General features: G+C 31.1%; 1 protein-coding gene across 2 annotated transcripts; it reads left to right on the forward strand.

The window, feature by feature from the left end:
- The first annotated feature begins 11,994 nt into the window (after positions 1 to 11,994).
- Positions 11,995 to 18,553, forward strand: LOC25499241 (autophagy-related protein 9). 2 transcript variants are annotated; one of them, XM_024769982.2, is made up of 11 exons: positions 11,996 to 12,347; positions 12,999 to 13,062; positions 13,323 to 13,970; positions 14,078 to 14,398; positions 14,851 to 15,073; positions 15,836 to 16,015; positions 16,105 to 16,311; positions 16,447 to 16,524; positions 16,606 to 16,676; positions 16,833 to 16,943; positions 17,472 to 18,553. In XM_024769982.2, exons 3-11 carry the CDS (start codon positions 13,396 to 13,398, stop codon positions 18,304 to 18,306), a joined length of 2,601 nt encoding a protein of 866 aa, XP_024625750.1. In that variant the 5' UTR covers positions 11,996 to 12,347; positions 12,999 to 13,062; positions 13,323 to 13,395; the 3' UTR covers positions 18,307 to 18,553. The 2 variants fall into 2 exon arrangements, with proteins under 2 accessions (XP_013449877.1, XP_024625750.1); XM_013594423.3 differs by having other exon boundaries at positions 11,995 to 12,347; positions 16,447 to 16,676.
- The last annotated feature ends 254 nt before the right edge of the window (positions 18,554 to 18,807 follow it).

Raw genomic sequence — 18,807 nt, forward strand, 5'->3', positions numbered from 1 at the left:
TGTTAATTCACATGCGGTGCTAGCAAGATGTGACTGTTGTATCCTGGAGAGTACTAACTATGACCTACTGCATCGGATAATCAATCCAGGGTGACGAAATACTCTTAAGTCCAGTGCATTTTGCACGCCTCAGTCAAATCCGATAAGTTTCTTTTCTCTGGTTAATTTTATTCAGATTCAATTTATTTGTATAAATATTTATTTTTGATTTAATATTTAATGATAATTCTATGTCCTATTTTTTCCTACACTAAGTACTAAAATTTTCCATTAAAAATGCCTTTGTTTAATAGGATATCTTTTTTCTTAATTAAATACATTAAATATATAGCTTTTAATCTATGATGATCAATAAAATCTCATGTCTTTCATTTTAAATAGTATTCTAGACATCTTTTAAATTGAAAATAGAAAATAATTGATATTTTAAGGATCTTTTCTAACAAGTTTTCTTAAGATAAAAATTTATGGAGAAAAAAAAAAAAACTAGGAGACGTAACCTAATATAATAAAAAATTGGCATTTATAGGGACGTAAATTGAATCCAAGAAAAGAGCTAACATGAACTAATTGTATAATCACAGTAGGTTAAGAACAAACCACATTATTTGATACTACATCTTCGTCTAAATCCTTAAAGATATTGAATCCAAGAAAAGAGCTAACATGAACTAAGTTGTATAATCACTGTAGGTTAAGAACAACCACATTATTTGAGACTACATCTTCGTCCAAATCCTTAAGACATTAGATATATGGATCATCTCATTTATATGTTTCTATTCGTCTACTGATGCATTCAATATGGATCATCTCATTTATGTTCATTTCTTTCATGAGAAAAGAGAAGTAAATTAGGAAATGAAAGATGATAAAAAAAATTGAACATGAGAGAAATGATAATGGATACCTCCACAATCAAAACAATACATCATAGAGTTCAGAGCTATGAGAAAGTCTACAATGAGTTGGATCACTACTTTTGTCTAAGAGAAACTCCACAAATGAGATTGACACCACATCTTCATTCAAAATTTTAAGACATCAGGTATATTGGACATCTCAGTTATATGTTGCTCAATATTTACTTTTGCGTCAAATGTAAAAGGTTAACTCACACATGTCACATTAACTTGTTCTCTCTAAGTGGGAGAAACTTGAAGTCTATGATTTGACGAAATATCCAAATAAGGTTCAAGACACAACCTGTAAAAATGATGGGTTGGTGACACTTTTATAGAGGGACGTTTTTACTCATTTCTTTCATGAATAGAGCGTAAGTAAAATATAAAAAGAAAGAAGATGAAAAAGAAATTTAAACATGAGAGAGATGATAAAGGAAAATAACGAGTTTTTGATAATTTATGAGTTTGTTGATGGAGTTAGAAATTATTGGGTAATTTTTCTACCTAATATTAGAATCATTAAGAAAATGTCACACAAATCTACATTTTTTCTTTTGCAGATCCTCCAAAGACCTAAAGTGAAGGAATTTAAAATATTGCTTTCACCAAAAAATAATTTCATTAAAGTGAATGACATCAGAAGTTTAAAATGTAATATAAAAAAAAAAAACACAAATGACACCTAAAAGTTAATAAAAATAAATCATCGCAATGTTGGGACTTCCTATGGAGCTTACATTGAATTGTGTTCAATATTAGACTAAAAGAAATCACACAAATGAGATTGTCACCATTTTTTTATCCAAAATCTTTAGATGCAAGTATATGAGTCGTTTCACTTATATGAATTGATTAAAAAAATATCACATCATTTTTAAATGTCTGATAAGCATGTAATTTGTTAACTTAACATCACACCTTCATCCAAAGTCTCAAGGCATTACGATATGGATCATATTATTTATATGTTGCTCATATCTACTCTTGCATACAATGTGAAATTTTAACTTACACTTAACACATTAACATCTCTCCATTAAGTGTCAGACTCTCCGTGTTTGTGATCCACCACCTAGAACACTCCCGCTCCCCTACAACGTTGAACCAGGATATCATACCATAATTGAACTTTCTAGAGGAGCCAACATTAATGTGGATCGACAAATTGGAGAAAGGGCAACCACAAAGTGAAAATGAGACTACAATTTCATCAAAAAATTTAATGCTTAAGTATGATTTTTTCACTCTTTTGATGTTCAACCTGCACTCTTTCATCTAATGTTGAACTTTAACTGACTTTTGCTACATCACAATATCATCTCCTTTAAATTTGATAGAATTCTAGAAGCACGGATGTCCATGCTGGATATATTTCTAGATTCAGTCAATTCATATATCCAATAATATTTTTTTAATACATATACCTATGCGTATCTCTATAACTCTATGTGTATGTGTGTGAGAAAGCTTGTTAATAATATTTCCACCGAAGTACTCGTAACATAGAGACTAGAGAGTGAGATTGAATGAGAGATCCTGCTTTATAGTGGATGTTTTGTACTACTAGGGGCTGTTTGGATTAGTATAATTTTGAGTTTATGTAAAACAATTTATGTAAATAAATGAGCAAAATTTATAAGTTCTTACTATCGAAAATTATTTCTTTATAAACTAATTTTTCATTAACTACATTTACAAACTTATAAATGGTTTAAATTAATATTTAACACCACTCCCATGCCCAAGGATCCGACTACAATTCATATACAGTGTACAAAGTCTAATTCCAGTACTATATTTAATGGGTTTGAATATGGTAAATAAGTATCAATCTACTCCCAAAACCATCCTTTAAGGATGAGGCTGACCAAGCATATTTAAGGAAAGGGGATTGTAATTTACTCAACTAAAATTCAACCGATACACCGTCCACATATGTCCCTACTACATAGCAGACAAACTCTAATTTATTTTATGTTCACAGATGAGATCTAATTTGTTTTTGAAGGCAAAACCATTTATTAAATTATTGTAATTAATTTTGTTTAATACTTTTTTCAATTGATATTAATTTTAGTTGAGTAAATTACAATCCCCTCCCCTCAAAGATGCTTGAATTACACTCCCCTCCCCTCTTATGTTAAAATATACACTCATCTCCTTTGAAAAGTAAAGTTGATACTCCCCTCCCTTATGAGAAGCTTGAATTTCAACCCCCTCCCTTAATAATTAAATATACACTACACTTCAATCTATTTTAACATAATTAAATATTTTTATAATATATTTTGAATCACAATTTAAAAAACAAAAATTCATTTTTTTATAATTTAAATGTCAGTTATAATCAAGATTAAATATTTTGTTATTAATTTTATAATTTGGAGTATAAAATTCACATTTAAATAAGCATTACTTAATTGACTTTAGTTATTTTTCACATATTTTAATTTTATTTTGGGTTGTTTCATATGTTATAATAGGGTTTAAAACTACATATTAATGAAAATGTGAATAAAAAATAGAACGAAAAAAAACATGTATTCAAATTTTGATTTTATTAAAATGAACATGTAATACTATTTTTCTTCAAAGTGTGTTAGACCATTTTTTTGCTAAATTATTATAAAAAAAATAAAATTATTGAGGGAGTAAAGCGTAGATTTTAACATAAAAAGTGAGGGAAATGTAATTCAAGCTTCTCTCAAGGGAGGGGAGTTAAATATTTTCTAATATGTTTTGAATAAGAGGGGAGGGACGTGTATATTTTAATATAAGAGGAGAGGGGAGTGTAATTCAAACATCTTTGAGGGGAGGAGAATGTAATTTACTCATTTTAGTTTTGAAAATAGTAGAAGTGTATAATATAATGGGTCATGAACTCATGGCATGGTTAGAATTCTGCTCATTATCCAAATGGTTTCGCTCATTTTCCAAAGTAAAAGTCCAAAATACCCCTACGCATGTTAACATGCAGCGTGACTTAACATGCGCTAGTGTATTTTGTACCTAAGTTAAGTCACGTAGCGTGACTTAACTTGCGCTAGTGTATTCTGAGCGTGAGTCACGCTAGTTGGCTGGTGTAGAACTGAAGAACAAACGTTTTTTTGGTCTGTGGTCAGTTTTTCAACATTCAATCCACACGTTTTTAACACTATTTTACACGTTTTTTTACCACATTAATGATGTTTACAACCTATACTACCTAATTCTCACCTATAAATATCCCTCCATACTTCCCTAATTCCTCACACCATATCACTTTCTCCCCCTCCTCACTCCCTCCCTCTATTTATCTTCTTTCTTTCTTTTTCAATATTCTCTTTGGGGGCAAAAGTGATCAATCTTCGTCGAGGTAAAATAGTGAGTTGCTGACTTGGGGAAGTGATCGACCCTTGGGATAAGTTTAAAACTGCTTTTTTTAACCCCAGAAACTTTTTACCGTGGGTAAAAAGAACTTCTTGGGGTAAAAAAAACCATATTTAAATTTAGCCCAAGGGTTTATGATGTATTTTCCCCAAGAAGGCTGCTCACTATTTTACCCCATGAAGATTGTTCACTTTTTACCCCAAGAAGGAGAAAATAAGTAGTGAATTTGAATAAATTATTGTAAGAATTATTGTATTGTATGAATTATTAATAAAATGAGATATTGTTATATGCCTCAATTTTGTTCATTCCTTTTTATTTTATTTATATTTGCTTTTATATTCTAATTTTGTATTTAACGAATAAATATTAATTTAGTTCATTTACTTTTATTTATATTTGTATTTATTTAATGAATAATATCGAATCAATATTTATTTTAAGTGCATAAATAAATTAGGATAAAGTAAATCAAATAGTTTGAATATAGTAAGTAAAATAATTTAGATTAATGTAAGTAAAATAATTTAGATTAATGTAAACAAAATAATATAGATTAAAGTTAATAAAATAATTTAGAATAAAGTAAATTTTTTTTTTTTAGAATAAAGTAAATAAGTCACGAAGTTAAGTCATGCTGCGTGACTTAAGTTACATTTCTCTTATAACTAGCGCAACTTAAGTCACGCTACGCATGTTATCAAGTGTAGGGGTATTTTAGACTTTTACTTTGAGAATGAGTGAAACCATTTGAGTAATGAGTAGAATTCGCATGGTTATATGAGGCCTTGAACTCATGACATGATTATATGAGGCCTTTTTACTAAATAGAAGTTATATTTTTTTTGGAGGTCTGTGAGCATGATTCAGTTGGTAAGACAATGCATTATTATATGCAGGGGTCAGAGTTTGAACCCCGGACACCCTACTTATTCACCTTATAAGGTGAATTCTAGCCACTAGGCTGGCTACATGACCAAAATAAAATAAAATAAACTGAATCTTTTGGTAGCTTTAGTCTTGAGTCGGACCATGTGCATATGATATATGATCAAAGTCTATTATATGTTGTAACTCTTGATAGAAGAAAATGTTGGTATGTAATGTGTGAGTTAGAAGTTTTATTGAATAGAAGAGTGAATATTACCTGGGATTATCTGTTTATATAATGCTTTAAGTTTTTTGAGTTAAGATGCAGTATCTAATTTTACGTGTATGATGTTCAAAGTTCAATATGATAATATTTCGGCCTCCCTCATAAACCAATAGAAACACCTCAAGCAGGACGTGCAAGATTTTTATTTTATTTTCAAAAATGTTCTACTAATTAATTAAGTGTGCTGCAAAAATAGGGTTGAAGCAAAATTATCATAGAAATTAATAGCAGCTTCAACCTTTAATCAAAGAAAGAAGAAAGAAACATTTATGGTATTAGATGCATGAAACGTCTTAACATTCATATACCATTTTCAGATCACAAGGGAGTAGTAGCAGCAATTTTCACATTAATAACATAAACAATATACTCAATACTCAATTAACACCAACCCTGTGGCCACCTATTTTTAAAATCCAATCTTGGAAGCCATATCTTCTTTGAATTGGAACCCAACGTAGTTGTTCTCTTCTCTTTACGCGAAAACATTAGCTTAAATATAACTAGATCTCTGACCCGTGCGATGCCTCTGTTGTATGATCTATTGGCACTACGACCCTGCTTGAGATAGTACAAATCATTGGATTTTGCCGGAAAGATCTCATCGCGGGTCCGTGTAGTGTTGAGATTTGTATACTTTTGTTCAAGTGATTCCTCGGGTATGTTCCTTGCTAACAAAGGTGATGCACCTCCCCAATTATTTGTGCCTAAAGATGGGTGTTGAGGTGTTCTAAATTCCAACATTACTTCTCTTTGTCTTTGCTTCATTTTTGAAGTGTCCTCCATTTTATTCTTCACCATTGTATTGGACGGACCCCTTGGTATCTTCTTATACAATAGTACAACCCTTTACCCAATAATAAAATACTAATATTTTATATAATTTAAAATTTAATTGTTGGATAATCCCGTTATATTTATTTAACCAATCATGCAGAATAATCTTAATCGGGGTAATGTCATGGAGATATCAAGGATTAGGTCGGAGGATTGATATGAAAACTTAAAATTTTGTTTGTGACACTCAGAGCTTTAATGGTGTCACTTTGTCATTTAATAATAGCTTATTTAGGAAAGTAATTTAATAGTTGAATGATGTCATTGTCAATGTCCAACTTAGTGCTACAAACAAAGTTCTTGTTTATTTCACACATAGTTTTGCTCATTGCATTGTACTATTTTGCTTTTGTTTGGAAGAAAGACAAGAACGATTTATATAGGCTTTTCAATGATTTGAGCTTCTACGTTTCCTTGTAATTATATAGGATATTTGCACTAAACTCAGCGAATAATGGCAGTGAGTTATAAAGACGTTGGTTTATTTAAACTTTTATAATCAAAGGATACTCTTACAAGTTCAAAGAATAAATATGTGTTCCACTTCACAATTTATATCCATGTTTATGTAGTTTCCAAATTTTGTTTGGACACATAGAATAAGGGGAAGCCATTCTATTTGTTTTTGGTTACCTCCTCTATCAAGATATGATGATTTATCTTGAGTATTTAGTTATGAATATATACTGGCAAGAGACTATTAAGAAGAAATTAACTAGACTTTTTTTATTTTGTTGGTCTAGTTATCTTCATTAAAACAACTGTAATAGGGGTAGTCTTAACCGATATTGAGGCCTAAGGCGAACTCTAATTTTTTGATAAAATTAATATTTTATGTAAATTTTATTTTTTAGGTTTTTTGAGATGCAAAATGGTTAATAAATTATCATAATCTATTTCATTTAACATTTCTTTTTCGATAATAAAGTTAAATCAAGAGATAATTGTGAGATTGAGAGTATAGGAGACGAAGAGAAAGACTATGCACAGAGACGATGCTTGAAAAAATTATTAAGGGTGGCGAAAATTTAACATATATATGAGCTCTCGTTTTACTCGAAACCATAAACTCACGTTAATTAATTTAAGCACATATTATTTATGCATGAATACTGTGAAAAATTAAAAATTCATTTCAATTATATTATTAATAATCAAGATGTCTTATTTTTACTATCTCAAACAAACAAATATTTTAAAAAAGAGCCAAATTTAATATATAAATACAAATTGTTGATTCTAAGTAGAAAAAATCCCATTCTGTAAATGTATATGAACATGCCATTCAAAAGAGATTTTAAATAACAGGTGACATTGGATGAACCGATAAATGCAACAATTTCGGATTGAAGTGCAATGAAAATTGTATCAAAATGCTTAAGTGGGAAAATTTTAAAAGAGCTAAGGAAGCTAGCAATTAATTTTTTGCCATCTCTTTGTTGTTGATTTTTTTTTCCTTTCTTTCCTCTACTGCAGTTGTTCTTTTGTTCTCACTGCATGATGAAGGCACAAACTCTTAACCCTACCTACTCGTGTGCGATTTCATAAAAAAAAAAAAATCCCTGAAAAAAAATATATATTTGGAGCTTCCCATGTTAAATTTTGCATGATTATATATGATATATGATTTATATCATGTTATTTTCATGTTATTACATGATATTCGTTATATCTACTTATTGTAAACTGGGATAAAAGAGCAGATTAAAAGTTTGTACCATTTCCTACTTATTATGGCTAAGATCTTATCATTCAAAAAGTTTTTTTTTCTTCTATCAACTTATTTTTTTAATAACATGTTCATATATGATTCGATAATGATGTCAACTGTGTACATTGACCAGGAACCACAATTAAAATCACGTTATAAAACAATGTAAGGACTTCATAAAATATTAAAAAGATTTAAGATAAATATAGGAAAAATACGGTACAAATATTTGTCACTTAACTTACACCCACCTAAGCATGTTTGGCCCTCCTTATTTTCCACTTCTCTTCTACTTCTAAGGAGAAGTAGGGCCAAACATAATTTTAATAAAGTTCTTAATAATAGAAGTATCTTTTTTTTAAAGAATGAAATCAAATAAAAGTGACTTCCAAAATAAGATATAAAATTGAACTTTTGCATAACTTCTTCAGAGCTACTGTTGGACTCCCACCCATCAATTCCCACATAAACCATTTTTTCTTTTATTTTATTATTCCCACTATTTTTTTTAAGGAAACTTACCAAAACTTTATTTTACTGAATCCTATTCGTTGCATATATTCGTTGCATTTTCTTTAGTACCTTGCGATTGCTCATATTTTATTGGATCATAACCAAACCAGTACGAAAAGAAAAACTCATACAAATAGAAAAACAAATGATCCTCAATTAATCAAACCTGTTCTTGTGTATCTTTTTAATAGATAATGAATTATGTTTCTAACAATGGATTATTTTCCAAACTCTTTCATTTTCTTTTTTGACAGAATCTTTCAATTTATTTTATAACAATGTTTTATATAATCAGGTCTTTACATAATTTAGTTTTATATAAAGAAAATTCTTTTATTTCATTTATGATAATTTATAATAAAATCTCAAAGATTTATAAAAAAGTATTTTAACAAACAAATTTCAACTTAAAAATACTAATTTTTGTCAAAAAATAAACTTAAAAATACTAATTAAGTTGCAAAAAATAATAATTATCAAACAACTTTAACTTTAACTTAAAAGTTTTAATTTTCAACTTTATTCTAAAAGTAACTTTTAGACCTCAAAAAAGTAGGATCAAACGCAACCTAAAAATACTAAGGTACAAGTTAGGAAGCTACACCCATTTATTTTTTACTAAAAAGCCGTTATCCACTATTTTGAACTAGTATAAACTAAAGGTTAGTTGTGTAAATTTATCTTTAAACACACATATCTATTTTCTTTTCCTTTTGTCCCAGATAATTGTTTTCTTAATTTTTGCAAATATTGTCTATATTCTCTAGTCCTCGTTTTGCCATAGAGACGAAAAGTCTAAATTTCCAGAGAAACTTGTTTAATTGAAATCAACCGTCCTTTATTTTAATTTAACGTGACATAAACATAATCCATGTGAAAAATAGTGGTGGCAGAAATAAAGTCTGTTAAAGAAAAAAAGATTAAAAGAAATTGAACAAATTGAATCATGGTGATATTTTGATGCCGTCGCTATTTTTCAATTAATTATACCTTAATGAAGACTTCCGACATTGTACGAGGAAGAGCATCAGCATTTCCGTTTTGTTGCTATATTTAAATAAAATTAATATATCAAATTACACTAATAGCCCTACAATTAAGTTGTTGTTAGAAAGAAAGTGTTGGCTTTTTAGTAAAAAACAAGTGGGGTGTAGTTTGCTAACTTGCACCTTAATGTTTTTAGGTGGGTGTAAGTTAGCAGCCCCCATATACACTCATTAGTTTTTATTAAGATGTGTTTTAGCAAAGATATAACTAAAAAGTTGTTAAATACACCTTAAGATGAATGTTGCTAAAGCATTCATTCTAAAAAAATAAGTGGGTGTATGTTAGCAACTCCTATAGACATTTGCTAGAATACACCCGCTTATTTTTTAAAAGGTGTGTTTTAACAAGTTATAACTAAAAAAATAGTTAATTACACCCTAAGGTGTAACTTGCTAAAACACTTCCACATAAAAACAAGTGGGTGTGTTCTAGCAAATCCATATATATATATATATATATATATATATATATATATATATATATATATATATATAATAGACGATAAATAGTTGCCATTTATAAATATAGAAAAATATGAGACACATATTTGTTACTGATATATAAAAAAATTAGAATAATATTTATCAATGATGCATATATAAAATTAGATAAATAATTGTCATTTTTTTAAAAGAGGATAAATAATTGTCATTGATAAATATAAAAGAAACGTTGGGTAAATATTTGTCATTAATGCTTAATAGTATGTGATAAATATTTATCGTAAATATTTAGAATTTATTATAAAAATCATATATAGGACAATAACTTTAATAAGAACAACCTGTAAAAAAACTTTAATAAGAACAAGTTTATTTTTTACAAGGAAAGTTTTAGGTTATCATCAAAGAAATCATATATCTTTTTAAGTTTCGAAGTCTATCATGATCTCGATAAACCTATGTGATCTATGGTGGTTAGAATTTACTTTTTAAAGTAAATAAATGGAGTGTTCAGGATTCAAATTCCGGCCCCTATATATAACAATACACTGTCCTTACTAATTGAACTATATTCACCGGAACTATTATAACAATTTTATTTAAGACAATTAATTTGAAACAAAATGTGTTTATATTATTTATTTTTGAGATTTCTAGATGTGCCAAATATTGTCTAACACACACTTCTGTTATTGTATAAAAAAAAACACACACTTCTCTTATTGTATAAAAAAAACACACACATATATCTTTTTAATGAATGATTGAAACTCAAATTAATATGATTAATTAATCTGAGTCTTTCATAAATTTAATAATTTTTTTTTATACATTTCAACCAATAAAAGAGTGAATATCATATTATGTTAGAAAATACATACCTAATATTTGTTTTGGATTTTTTAATAATCAGACTCAAATAAATCAACTTCCAAGCCATTGTAATATTTATATATAACCACAGTTGAACAAATAAAAAAAGCAAATTCCCTAAAATATAAAATGGATTTTTCTAACATGTGCAAATTTGCACATGTTAAGGATACTAAAGTAGTAAGTTTATATTGGAACTTGTGTATTTTACATTAAATATATATTCTTTTTTATAACAAGTGTGATTTTCAATAAAAAGTTGCTTCTTTTAGTATCCTTAACATGTGCAAATTTGCACATGTTAGAAAAATCCATATAAAATAAATAATAACCGTTTAAAAGGTAAAAGAGTAAGAATTAATTGAACCAATTATGATTGACGGTGATTCAATTATGGTTCAATTTTATTTTTTTTTGGTTACAATTATTATGGTTCAATTTAGTTTAACCATATTATATCAAAATGAAGATAAATCTAAATACTAATCAGCCGGCCCTAGTTTTCTAGTGAGAAACTCCAACTTCTGTCTGAACTTTCTTTCTCATTCGTTCATCGAGGGATGGTTTTAGGTCATTCTTTGACATAGAATCACCCATCTACATCTCTTTTCCTTTTTCTTTCAATTTAAATAAGTGGTTTTCAAACATATTAAGTTTTTTATTTTTATTTTTATTTTGTCGTCTAAGTACGACGTTGTGTTGTTCGTCGTCTTGTGCGGCGTTTGATTTTGCGTTTTGTCGCAGTGTTTGTTTATTTCCTATTGAAAGATCGGCATCAGTCAATTACAAATTCAACCAATGATTTGGGCGTCAACATTGAAGATCCGGAAGCATGTGAATTTCGGTGACTTAGATTTTATCATATTATTTGTAGGCATTTTGCCGTCTTATGCTATTAACTTGGATGTTGTGAGTTTGTTCGCAGATTCACCTTGTACGTTTTTAACGATGTTTGTACATGACGTAATCTATCGATTTGTCAAAAAAAAAACAATCAGCCGATTTTTATGTTCAATAGGTTGAACCAGCCAATCCGGTTTGATTTTTTAAATATTGCTTTTACTTAGATTTTATTTTTCCCTTACATAATTGCACTTAAAAATGGTTAATTTTAAATTAAGAAGTAAGAAGGGGGGTTTGTTTAAAAAAGTAGAGCAAAACGCGGCGTTTAAGTTGGGAAATCTTGCAGGGAAGGAGAAGGAGAAGACGAAGCGCGATTAAAGAAAGAAGCAAGAACAAACTCCAAAAACCTATGCTCATCTCCTTCCAAACGCAAACTCTATATTAAAATAATTCTAATTAAAATATTATTATTTGTCGCTGTTTTTTCATTTCATCTTCCTCCACGCAACTATAAACAAAAATCCTTCTTCTTCTTTTTCTTCTTTCCCTTTGCGTTGTTCTTGTTTTTCTCATAATAATCGAAATTCATTGTTTAACTCGATTCTCTCGTTACTGTTTCATCATCTACAAACTCTTCTGTTTACTTCAAGGTACATAATTTTATCTCTATTCGTTTTTTTTTTTATTTTTTTTTTTATTTGTTTTTCCATATGATATGGATGATTTCCGTGTTGATAAAGATTAAAGAACCACGTTTGTGTATTTGTGTGACGTTGCAATATATTTTTATACCTTTTTTTTTTGTTAATATTTTGTTTAGTTGAATTCATTTTTGTAGTGTTTGCATAGTTTGCATTTTTGCACTAATTTGATAAAATAACATAATTCAACATAATCATTTATTTCCACGTCGGTGTCACTGACTCATATTTGAATGTGTTGTGTAGACTTGTATGAATGAGAAGAAATATAACTGAATTTTTTCTTTTTTGGGTATGACATTTATGTAAGTTAGTTAGTATCTGAGGCAAAATTTCTGTGCAAATTGTTTATGTCAATGAAGTCAGTTGCAACCAATGAATAGTTAAAAATGCTGTGCTAATTTGACTCATATTGCATTTACCTATGCTATGATAATTGCTCCATTGGGTTGTTCCAAATTGGCAATGTGAATTTGTGCAACATTACTGATTTTAATTATTATTCAACACTTAGGATTGCCTAACTTTTTCTCTCAAACTTTAATTTTTTTATGCTTTTGAAAAATGATTGCATGCTGACATTTTAGGATGATGTTTTAGGTTCAGCTTGCCCCTTTGGGACTTTGGCGTTGACAGTTTTGTATGACTTTTCTCTCATGATCAGGTATGGTTTTCATAAACCAGTAGAAATCTTTGGTCTAAATATTAATGACAAAAAATTTGTGTTGCGTACTCACGCACGTGATGCAAGACCTGTTCAAGTTGCCCATATTTGGCTGGCAATTCATACTTTGCCTTATCTTTTATTTTTCTGTTGTTTATTTGGGTTGCCAAATAGGATTGCTATTTGCTTGTTTGCTTATAATATCTGTTTGATTGTTTGCCTTTTGTAAGATTCTAATATTAATATGGTAACGTTTGTAGACCCTTGTTATAACCGTTTTGGTCTTTGGGGAATGGACTGGCTGTTTACACCTACTATTAGTGTCTGTGAACAATGTTTAGCAGACCAAGTGGTTCTGGCGCTTTTAGTATATTCAAATGGAAACAGAAAGGTGCGTCATCTTTGACAAGAGGTTTACTTCATGATGATTCGCCGGAGATCGAATTGTCTAATTACGGAAGGATCCCAAGTCCAGGAAGTGAGAGCCCTTCCGATTTCCTCAATGGAGAAAGTGTATATGTAGAACCAATTGCTGATTTGGATCTCTTCTTTGAAAGACTTTATGGCTACTACTGTGAGAAAGGGTTATGGTGTATTGTTACAAAGTGGATTGTTGAACTTCTAAGTCTGGGGTTCACCATATGCTTTTCAGGATTTTTTTTATTATTTGTTGATTGGAATGGGCTCCGTAATGCAAAATGTGGGATGGATGCTGTTGAATCTGGAATTAAGCCCTGTGATCTTGGCAAAGAAGCTCTTAATCAACACCCTTTAACCCCACTCACACTTACCAAAGCTATTATTGTTGGATACTTGGGAATTTTTTCCTTCTATTGGATGTTTTGCTTCCTGCGATTCTTTGCTCAACTAAAGGATATTCTCGAAATCCGCCAGTTTTACTACAGCAGGTAAGTTTGATTGTTTGAACGATAAACAACTAAAATGCATTGAAGCAGTTGGTTAATTTTCCACAGTTCACATGTTTTTGTCTTAACATACCATGAATGTTTTACAGTCTTCATGTCACTGACAATGAAATTCAAACTATGCCCTGGGCCAAAATTGTTGACAAAGTTGTTCTCGTTCAAAATACTCGGAAACTATGTGTGCTGAAGGATCTTTCTGCCCATGATATAGTCATGAGACTGATGCGGAAGGAGAACTACTTAATTGGAATGCTCAACAAGGGTGTGCTTGCTTTCCCCATTTCACAATGGTTTCCAGGGGCTGGTCCTACTGTTCAATCTAGTCCTGATGGAGCACAATATCGTTTAGTACTTAGCAAGACCCTTGAATGGACTTTAAATTGGTGCATCCTACATAGCATGTTTGATCGGTATGTTGTACTAATGCCTTTAGTTGTACAATCAGAGTGTTTAATATCATTTGTTCCTGTATAAATTTGGTGCATCCTACATATCATGTTTGATCGGTGTTGTCTTTTGAGGTGTGCTCGTCCAATTTTCCCTTTTAACCATTTTGTGAAATTGGTTTGTTTGTTTATTTGAAGGATATTAGGACTATTTAGATGCTCCATGGTACCTTATATGAGGATACAATTTATACCTGGTGCTTAAGATATACCTTTCAAATTTTCATGTTATTCTGGACACTGCTTATAATTTCATAGTTGTATAGGAGTTGGTCGTTTTATTCTGTATTTGTCTTTAATATGAATGAATTTAGATTGACCTATGTGGTGATTCGGTCAATTAATTAATATGAGAATTTTCATATAATTAGCTCTTACATATTTTTATTCTCCTTTGAACATGACTTTTGCTGCAGGAACTTTTGCGTCAGAAGGGATTTTGTGTCAAATCCAAAAACATTACAGAAAAGGCTTATGGTAGTTGGGTTTGCAATGCTTTTACTTTCTCCATTCCTTGTAATATTCATGCTGGCATATCTCTTTCTGAGGCATGCTGAGCAATTTTATAATCACCCAAGCACAGCATCATCTCGAAGATGGTCAAATTTGTCTAGGTGGATTTTTAGGGAATTCAATGAGGTATCATATTCATTTTCTTGGTCTTCCATTTTATCTTCTCTTCTGTTGCTTTCATGGTTCTAATTAATACTTTATTGCTTTCGTACTGTCCTTAGACACTTCTACACTATGTCAAAGACCAAGTGCATATTTTATTCAGTTTATTTTCAGTAAATAATTGGTAGCAAACATGCAACAGTTATCCAAAAAGCTTTGTTGGAGGCCCATCAGTGGTTGTGTATATAATCCATCCATGCATTCTCTGTGAATATCTTAGAAAAAATCACCGTGAAAGAAAGATTTGAAGTTGTAAACAACTATTCATGAAAAATCTTATTGGAAAATTTATGGAAATTACAATAAAGGAATTTTTGATAATTTATTTTTAGTATAGGAAAATTCAATGCTTAACTAGTTGATGATATTTTAATAGCGATTTATGAGTGACCACATTATGGTATCATTCTAGTCACCTAGCATTAGCGGCTTATTCTTGCATATTTTTTTTTTAAACAGGTTGCATATTAATGAGTGACTTGAATTTTAAGTTTTTGTAACATAGTTATTTGACTTGGTTAACATTTATGTTGTTCGAAAAAAAACCTTTATACTACCAAACAATAGCATGTAGGTTGCATATGACATTCTGAAATCTACTTTGAGATTGATTTTTATGTTGTATCAGTATACGTCTTCTGTTGTACCTGGTTATCATTTTTAGACTTATCTCACTTCTATTCTTTTACTTTTATTGCTAAAGCTTATCAATAACTTGTGTTATAGGTGGACCATATCTTCAGGCATCGGATTAATAACAGTGTATCACATGCTTCTGATTATCTCAAGCAATTTCCTTCACCTATCATATCTATCATTGCAAAATTCATATCTTTTGTATCGGGTGGCTTTGCTGCAATTCTGATCATTATTGCTTTTCTCGAGGAGTCTCTGCTAGAGGGCCATGTAATGAACTTCTGTTAATTACTGAGTTTACATAATGTCATGGCAGTCATTAAAGGATTTTATTTATTTTTTCTAAAATATCATTGCAGATATTTGGTCGGAACTTGTTTTGGTATGCTGCTGTTTTTGGAACTATAACTGCTATTAGCCGGGCTGCAATTGCAGATGAGCTTCTGGTCTTAGATCCCGAGGGAACAATATCTATGGTGGTTCAGCATACACATTATATGCCAAAGAGATGGCGTGGCAAAGAAATTACTGAAGTGGTCCGCATTGAGTTTGAAACATTATTCCAGGTATTCTACCTGAGGTGTCCGTTTAATACATTCACATTATGTTAGAATGACCGTTATTTGTTATTTATTATTTATTTACACCATGGAATAGGTTTTAATACTTCTCATGCTCATGTTTTTCTTTGTATGGTGCAGTATACTGTAATGATGTTACTTGAGGAGATGGCTTCAATTTTCCTCACTCCATATTTACTTCTGTTTATTGTCCCAAAGGTCATTTTCGTACTTGGAGATTTATTTATATGGGCCAAGTATACTGTATTTCACAGTAATTTGTTTTCTTTCATTTTGCAGCGAGTTGATGATATCTTGCAGTACATTGCCGATTTCACTGTAAATGTTGAAGGTGTTGGGCATGTTTGCAGGTTAGCATGGACTTTTTTCCTTTCTTCTTTTATGATGTACATCTCTAACCGTGGTCATTCTCTGGGACTTCTGAGTTTGTGATGGAGGAAGGCAGTGTCTCAATTCCATAGCTAATGGCAGAAAATATTGATTATATTTTGTTATATTTGTCGCAGTTTTAGCACCTTTGATTTTCAAGAGCATGGAAACTCTCATTATGGTTCCCCATATAATGCCTCTCGTAGCAGAAGGAGTTCACAGGGGAAGATGGAGAAATCATTGTTGAGGTATGGTCTTGGAAAACTTGTTATACTCATAAGACAAAATTCATTGTAATTTGTGATCTAATTTAGCGTCAGGAAGGCAAAATTTTCATCAGTTACCCATATATATCTTTTGAATTTTAGAATTATTTCCATTACTATTATGAATATTCTGAAACCTCTGTGTGTGCATGTTTTTTAATTTTTTGGTCATAAAAAAAAAGTAAAACAGTGTTTATACTCTTAGTTGGAATTTAGTTTTTATGTAAAAATAGCACCACGGGCAACTCTTTTCTCAGAATTCATGTGCCACTAAAATAATTGTTTTGGAGCACTTGTGCTTATAATTCTATGAAGCACATACACTCCTCGGATTAGGCATGTCCCGGCGTCGGACACACGTCGGTGTCCGACACCAACACGACACCTATGATTACCCTGGATTATGTCATTTTCTGAAATTATTATCCGTGTCGGCGTGTCGTGTCCGGTGTCCGTGCTTCATAGGCTTATATGTATTTTCGTTTAATTTATATTCTGTTGTCATTACAGCTTCCAGAGTAGTTATCCATCATGGGAACCAAATACTCAGGGGAAGCAGTTTTTGCAAAATCTTAGAACATTCAGAGAGCGGAAGTTATCAGTACATGGAAACATACACACATCTTCCCCTCCTAGAATGTGGAGGGGTAGTCCCAATACGGCAGGCGATGAAGACAAAAACAGGTTTATATCCAGGGAAATGCCGTACAGTACTTTTGCAACTGGCAATCACTTGGATTCTTTGTGGTTGATTGAAGCCAACCAGAACCATCACCCCTATCTTCTTGATTGGTACTACACAGCTCGACCTCATGATGCAACTTCAAGAGATGTTCCATTAGAACCATACGGAATAAAAGAACATTATTCCAGAGACTATTCGATGCCTTCCAACTTGACACAGAATGAACCCGAGTATGAAGAAGAATACTCAAATGAGTCCCATGAGGATCGGGCTGCATCTCAACTTGGGGCTTCCACATCAGCTCCCATCTTTAGGGAGAGCTTTATTCAGGACCAAAATTATAATGAACTGCCCCATGCTACCAGAAGCCATTGGTGGGCTAGAAGTCGCCTACAGAGTGGACAAGCTCAGGCAAGCTTTTACGAGCCTCCAGATTTCAATGACCAAACAACATATAATTATCATGACAAGTTTTCTGATAGAGGGTCAGAGGATCAAGACCAAGAACAACACTTTTACTGGAGAGATCATCACAACAAATTATCTAGAACAACAATGACAGATGACTTAGAGGAAGGAGAATTTAATCTACATTTTGGTGATGTTTATAACAGACCTCCAGAAACTCCCACTATAAATACCAGCACTGGTAGCTTTTGAGTAATAATAGCTTTGTCCCTCTCCCACATTTTTTGTTTGGGAGGTGCTTTCAATTAAATGGAATGCATGAATTTCCAAGTCATGATTGTCCCTTTCTAATTGTTATTTGGAAATTCTATTATTTGCTGTACATAGATTCATTTGGTGAGTTAGACTGTTAAATGAACCTCAGTTTTTGGAATTTAAAAACGTCTTAATGATGCCTTCCATTTTCAGATGTAAAGACCCCAGCAAAATAGTCTGGCAATTGTCCTAATTCATTAACCCAATTTCTTGTTTTCAGGATCCCTCGGGTCTTCTTAAAGAATTAAAACAAAAACCATACCAAGATGGCTTCAAAAAGAAAAATAAAAAAAGAAAAGTAAAACCATACTTATTGCTGTGATTTGCGGTGAGGCCAAAGAAAACATTGATATAATTTCCTAGTGGCTTCTCATTCTCTTTGTCCCTCTGTGCTCTGCCTTCCAATGATTACCTACCCTGCTTTCTTCACTCCTTGCC

This window comes from Medicago truncatula, chromosome 7 (assembly GCF_003473485.1).
Source record: "Medicago truncatula cultivar Jemalong A17 chromosome 7, MtrunA17r5.0-ANR, whole genome shotgun sequence".
Lineage (NCBI taxonomy): Eukaryota > Viridiplantae > Streptophyta > Magnoliopsida > Fabales > Fabaceae > Medicago > Medicago truncatula.

Bases quoted from the DNA above. Each gene is read 5' to 3' on its own strand.
- LOC25499241 (XM_013594423.3), top strand. From the start codon at position 13,396: ATGTTTAGCAGACCAAGTGGTTCTGGCGCTTTTAGTATATTCAAATGG. The intron at 15,074-15,835 runs GTATCATATTCA...CTTGTGTTATAG, and splicing joins TTTTTAGGGAATTCAATGAG to GTGGACCATATCTTCAGGCA. The intron at 16,016-16,104 runs GTAATGAACTTC...ATATCATTGCAG, and splicing joins AGTCTCTGCTAGAGGGCCAT to ATATTTGGTCGGAACTTGTT.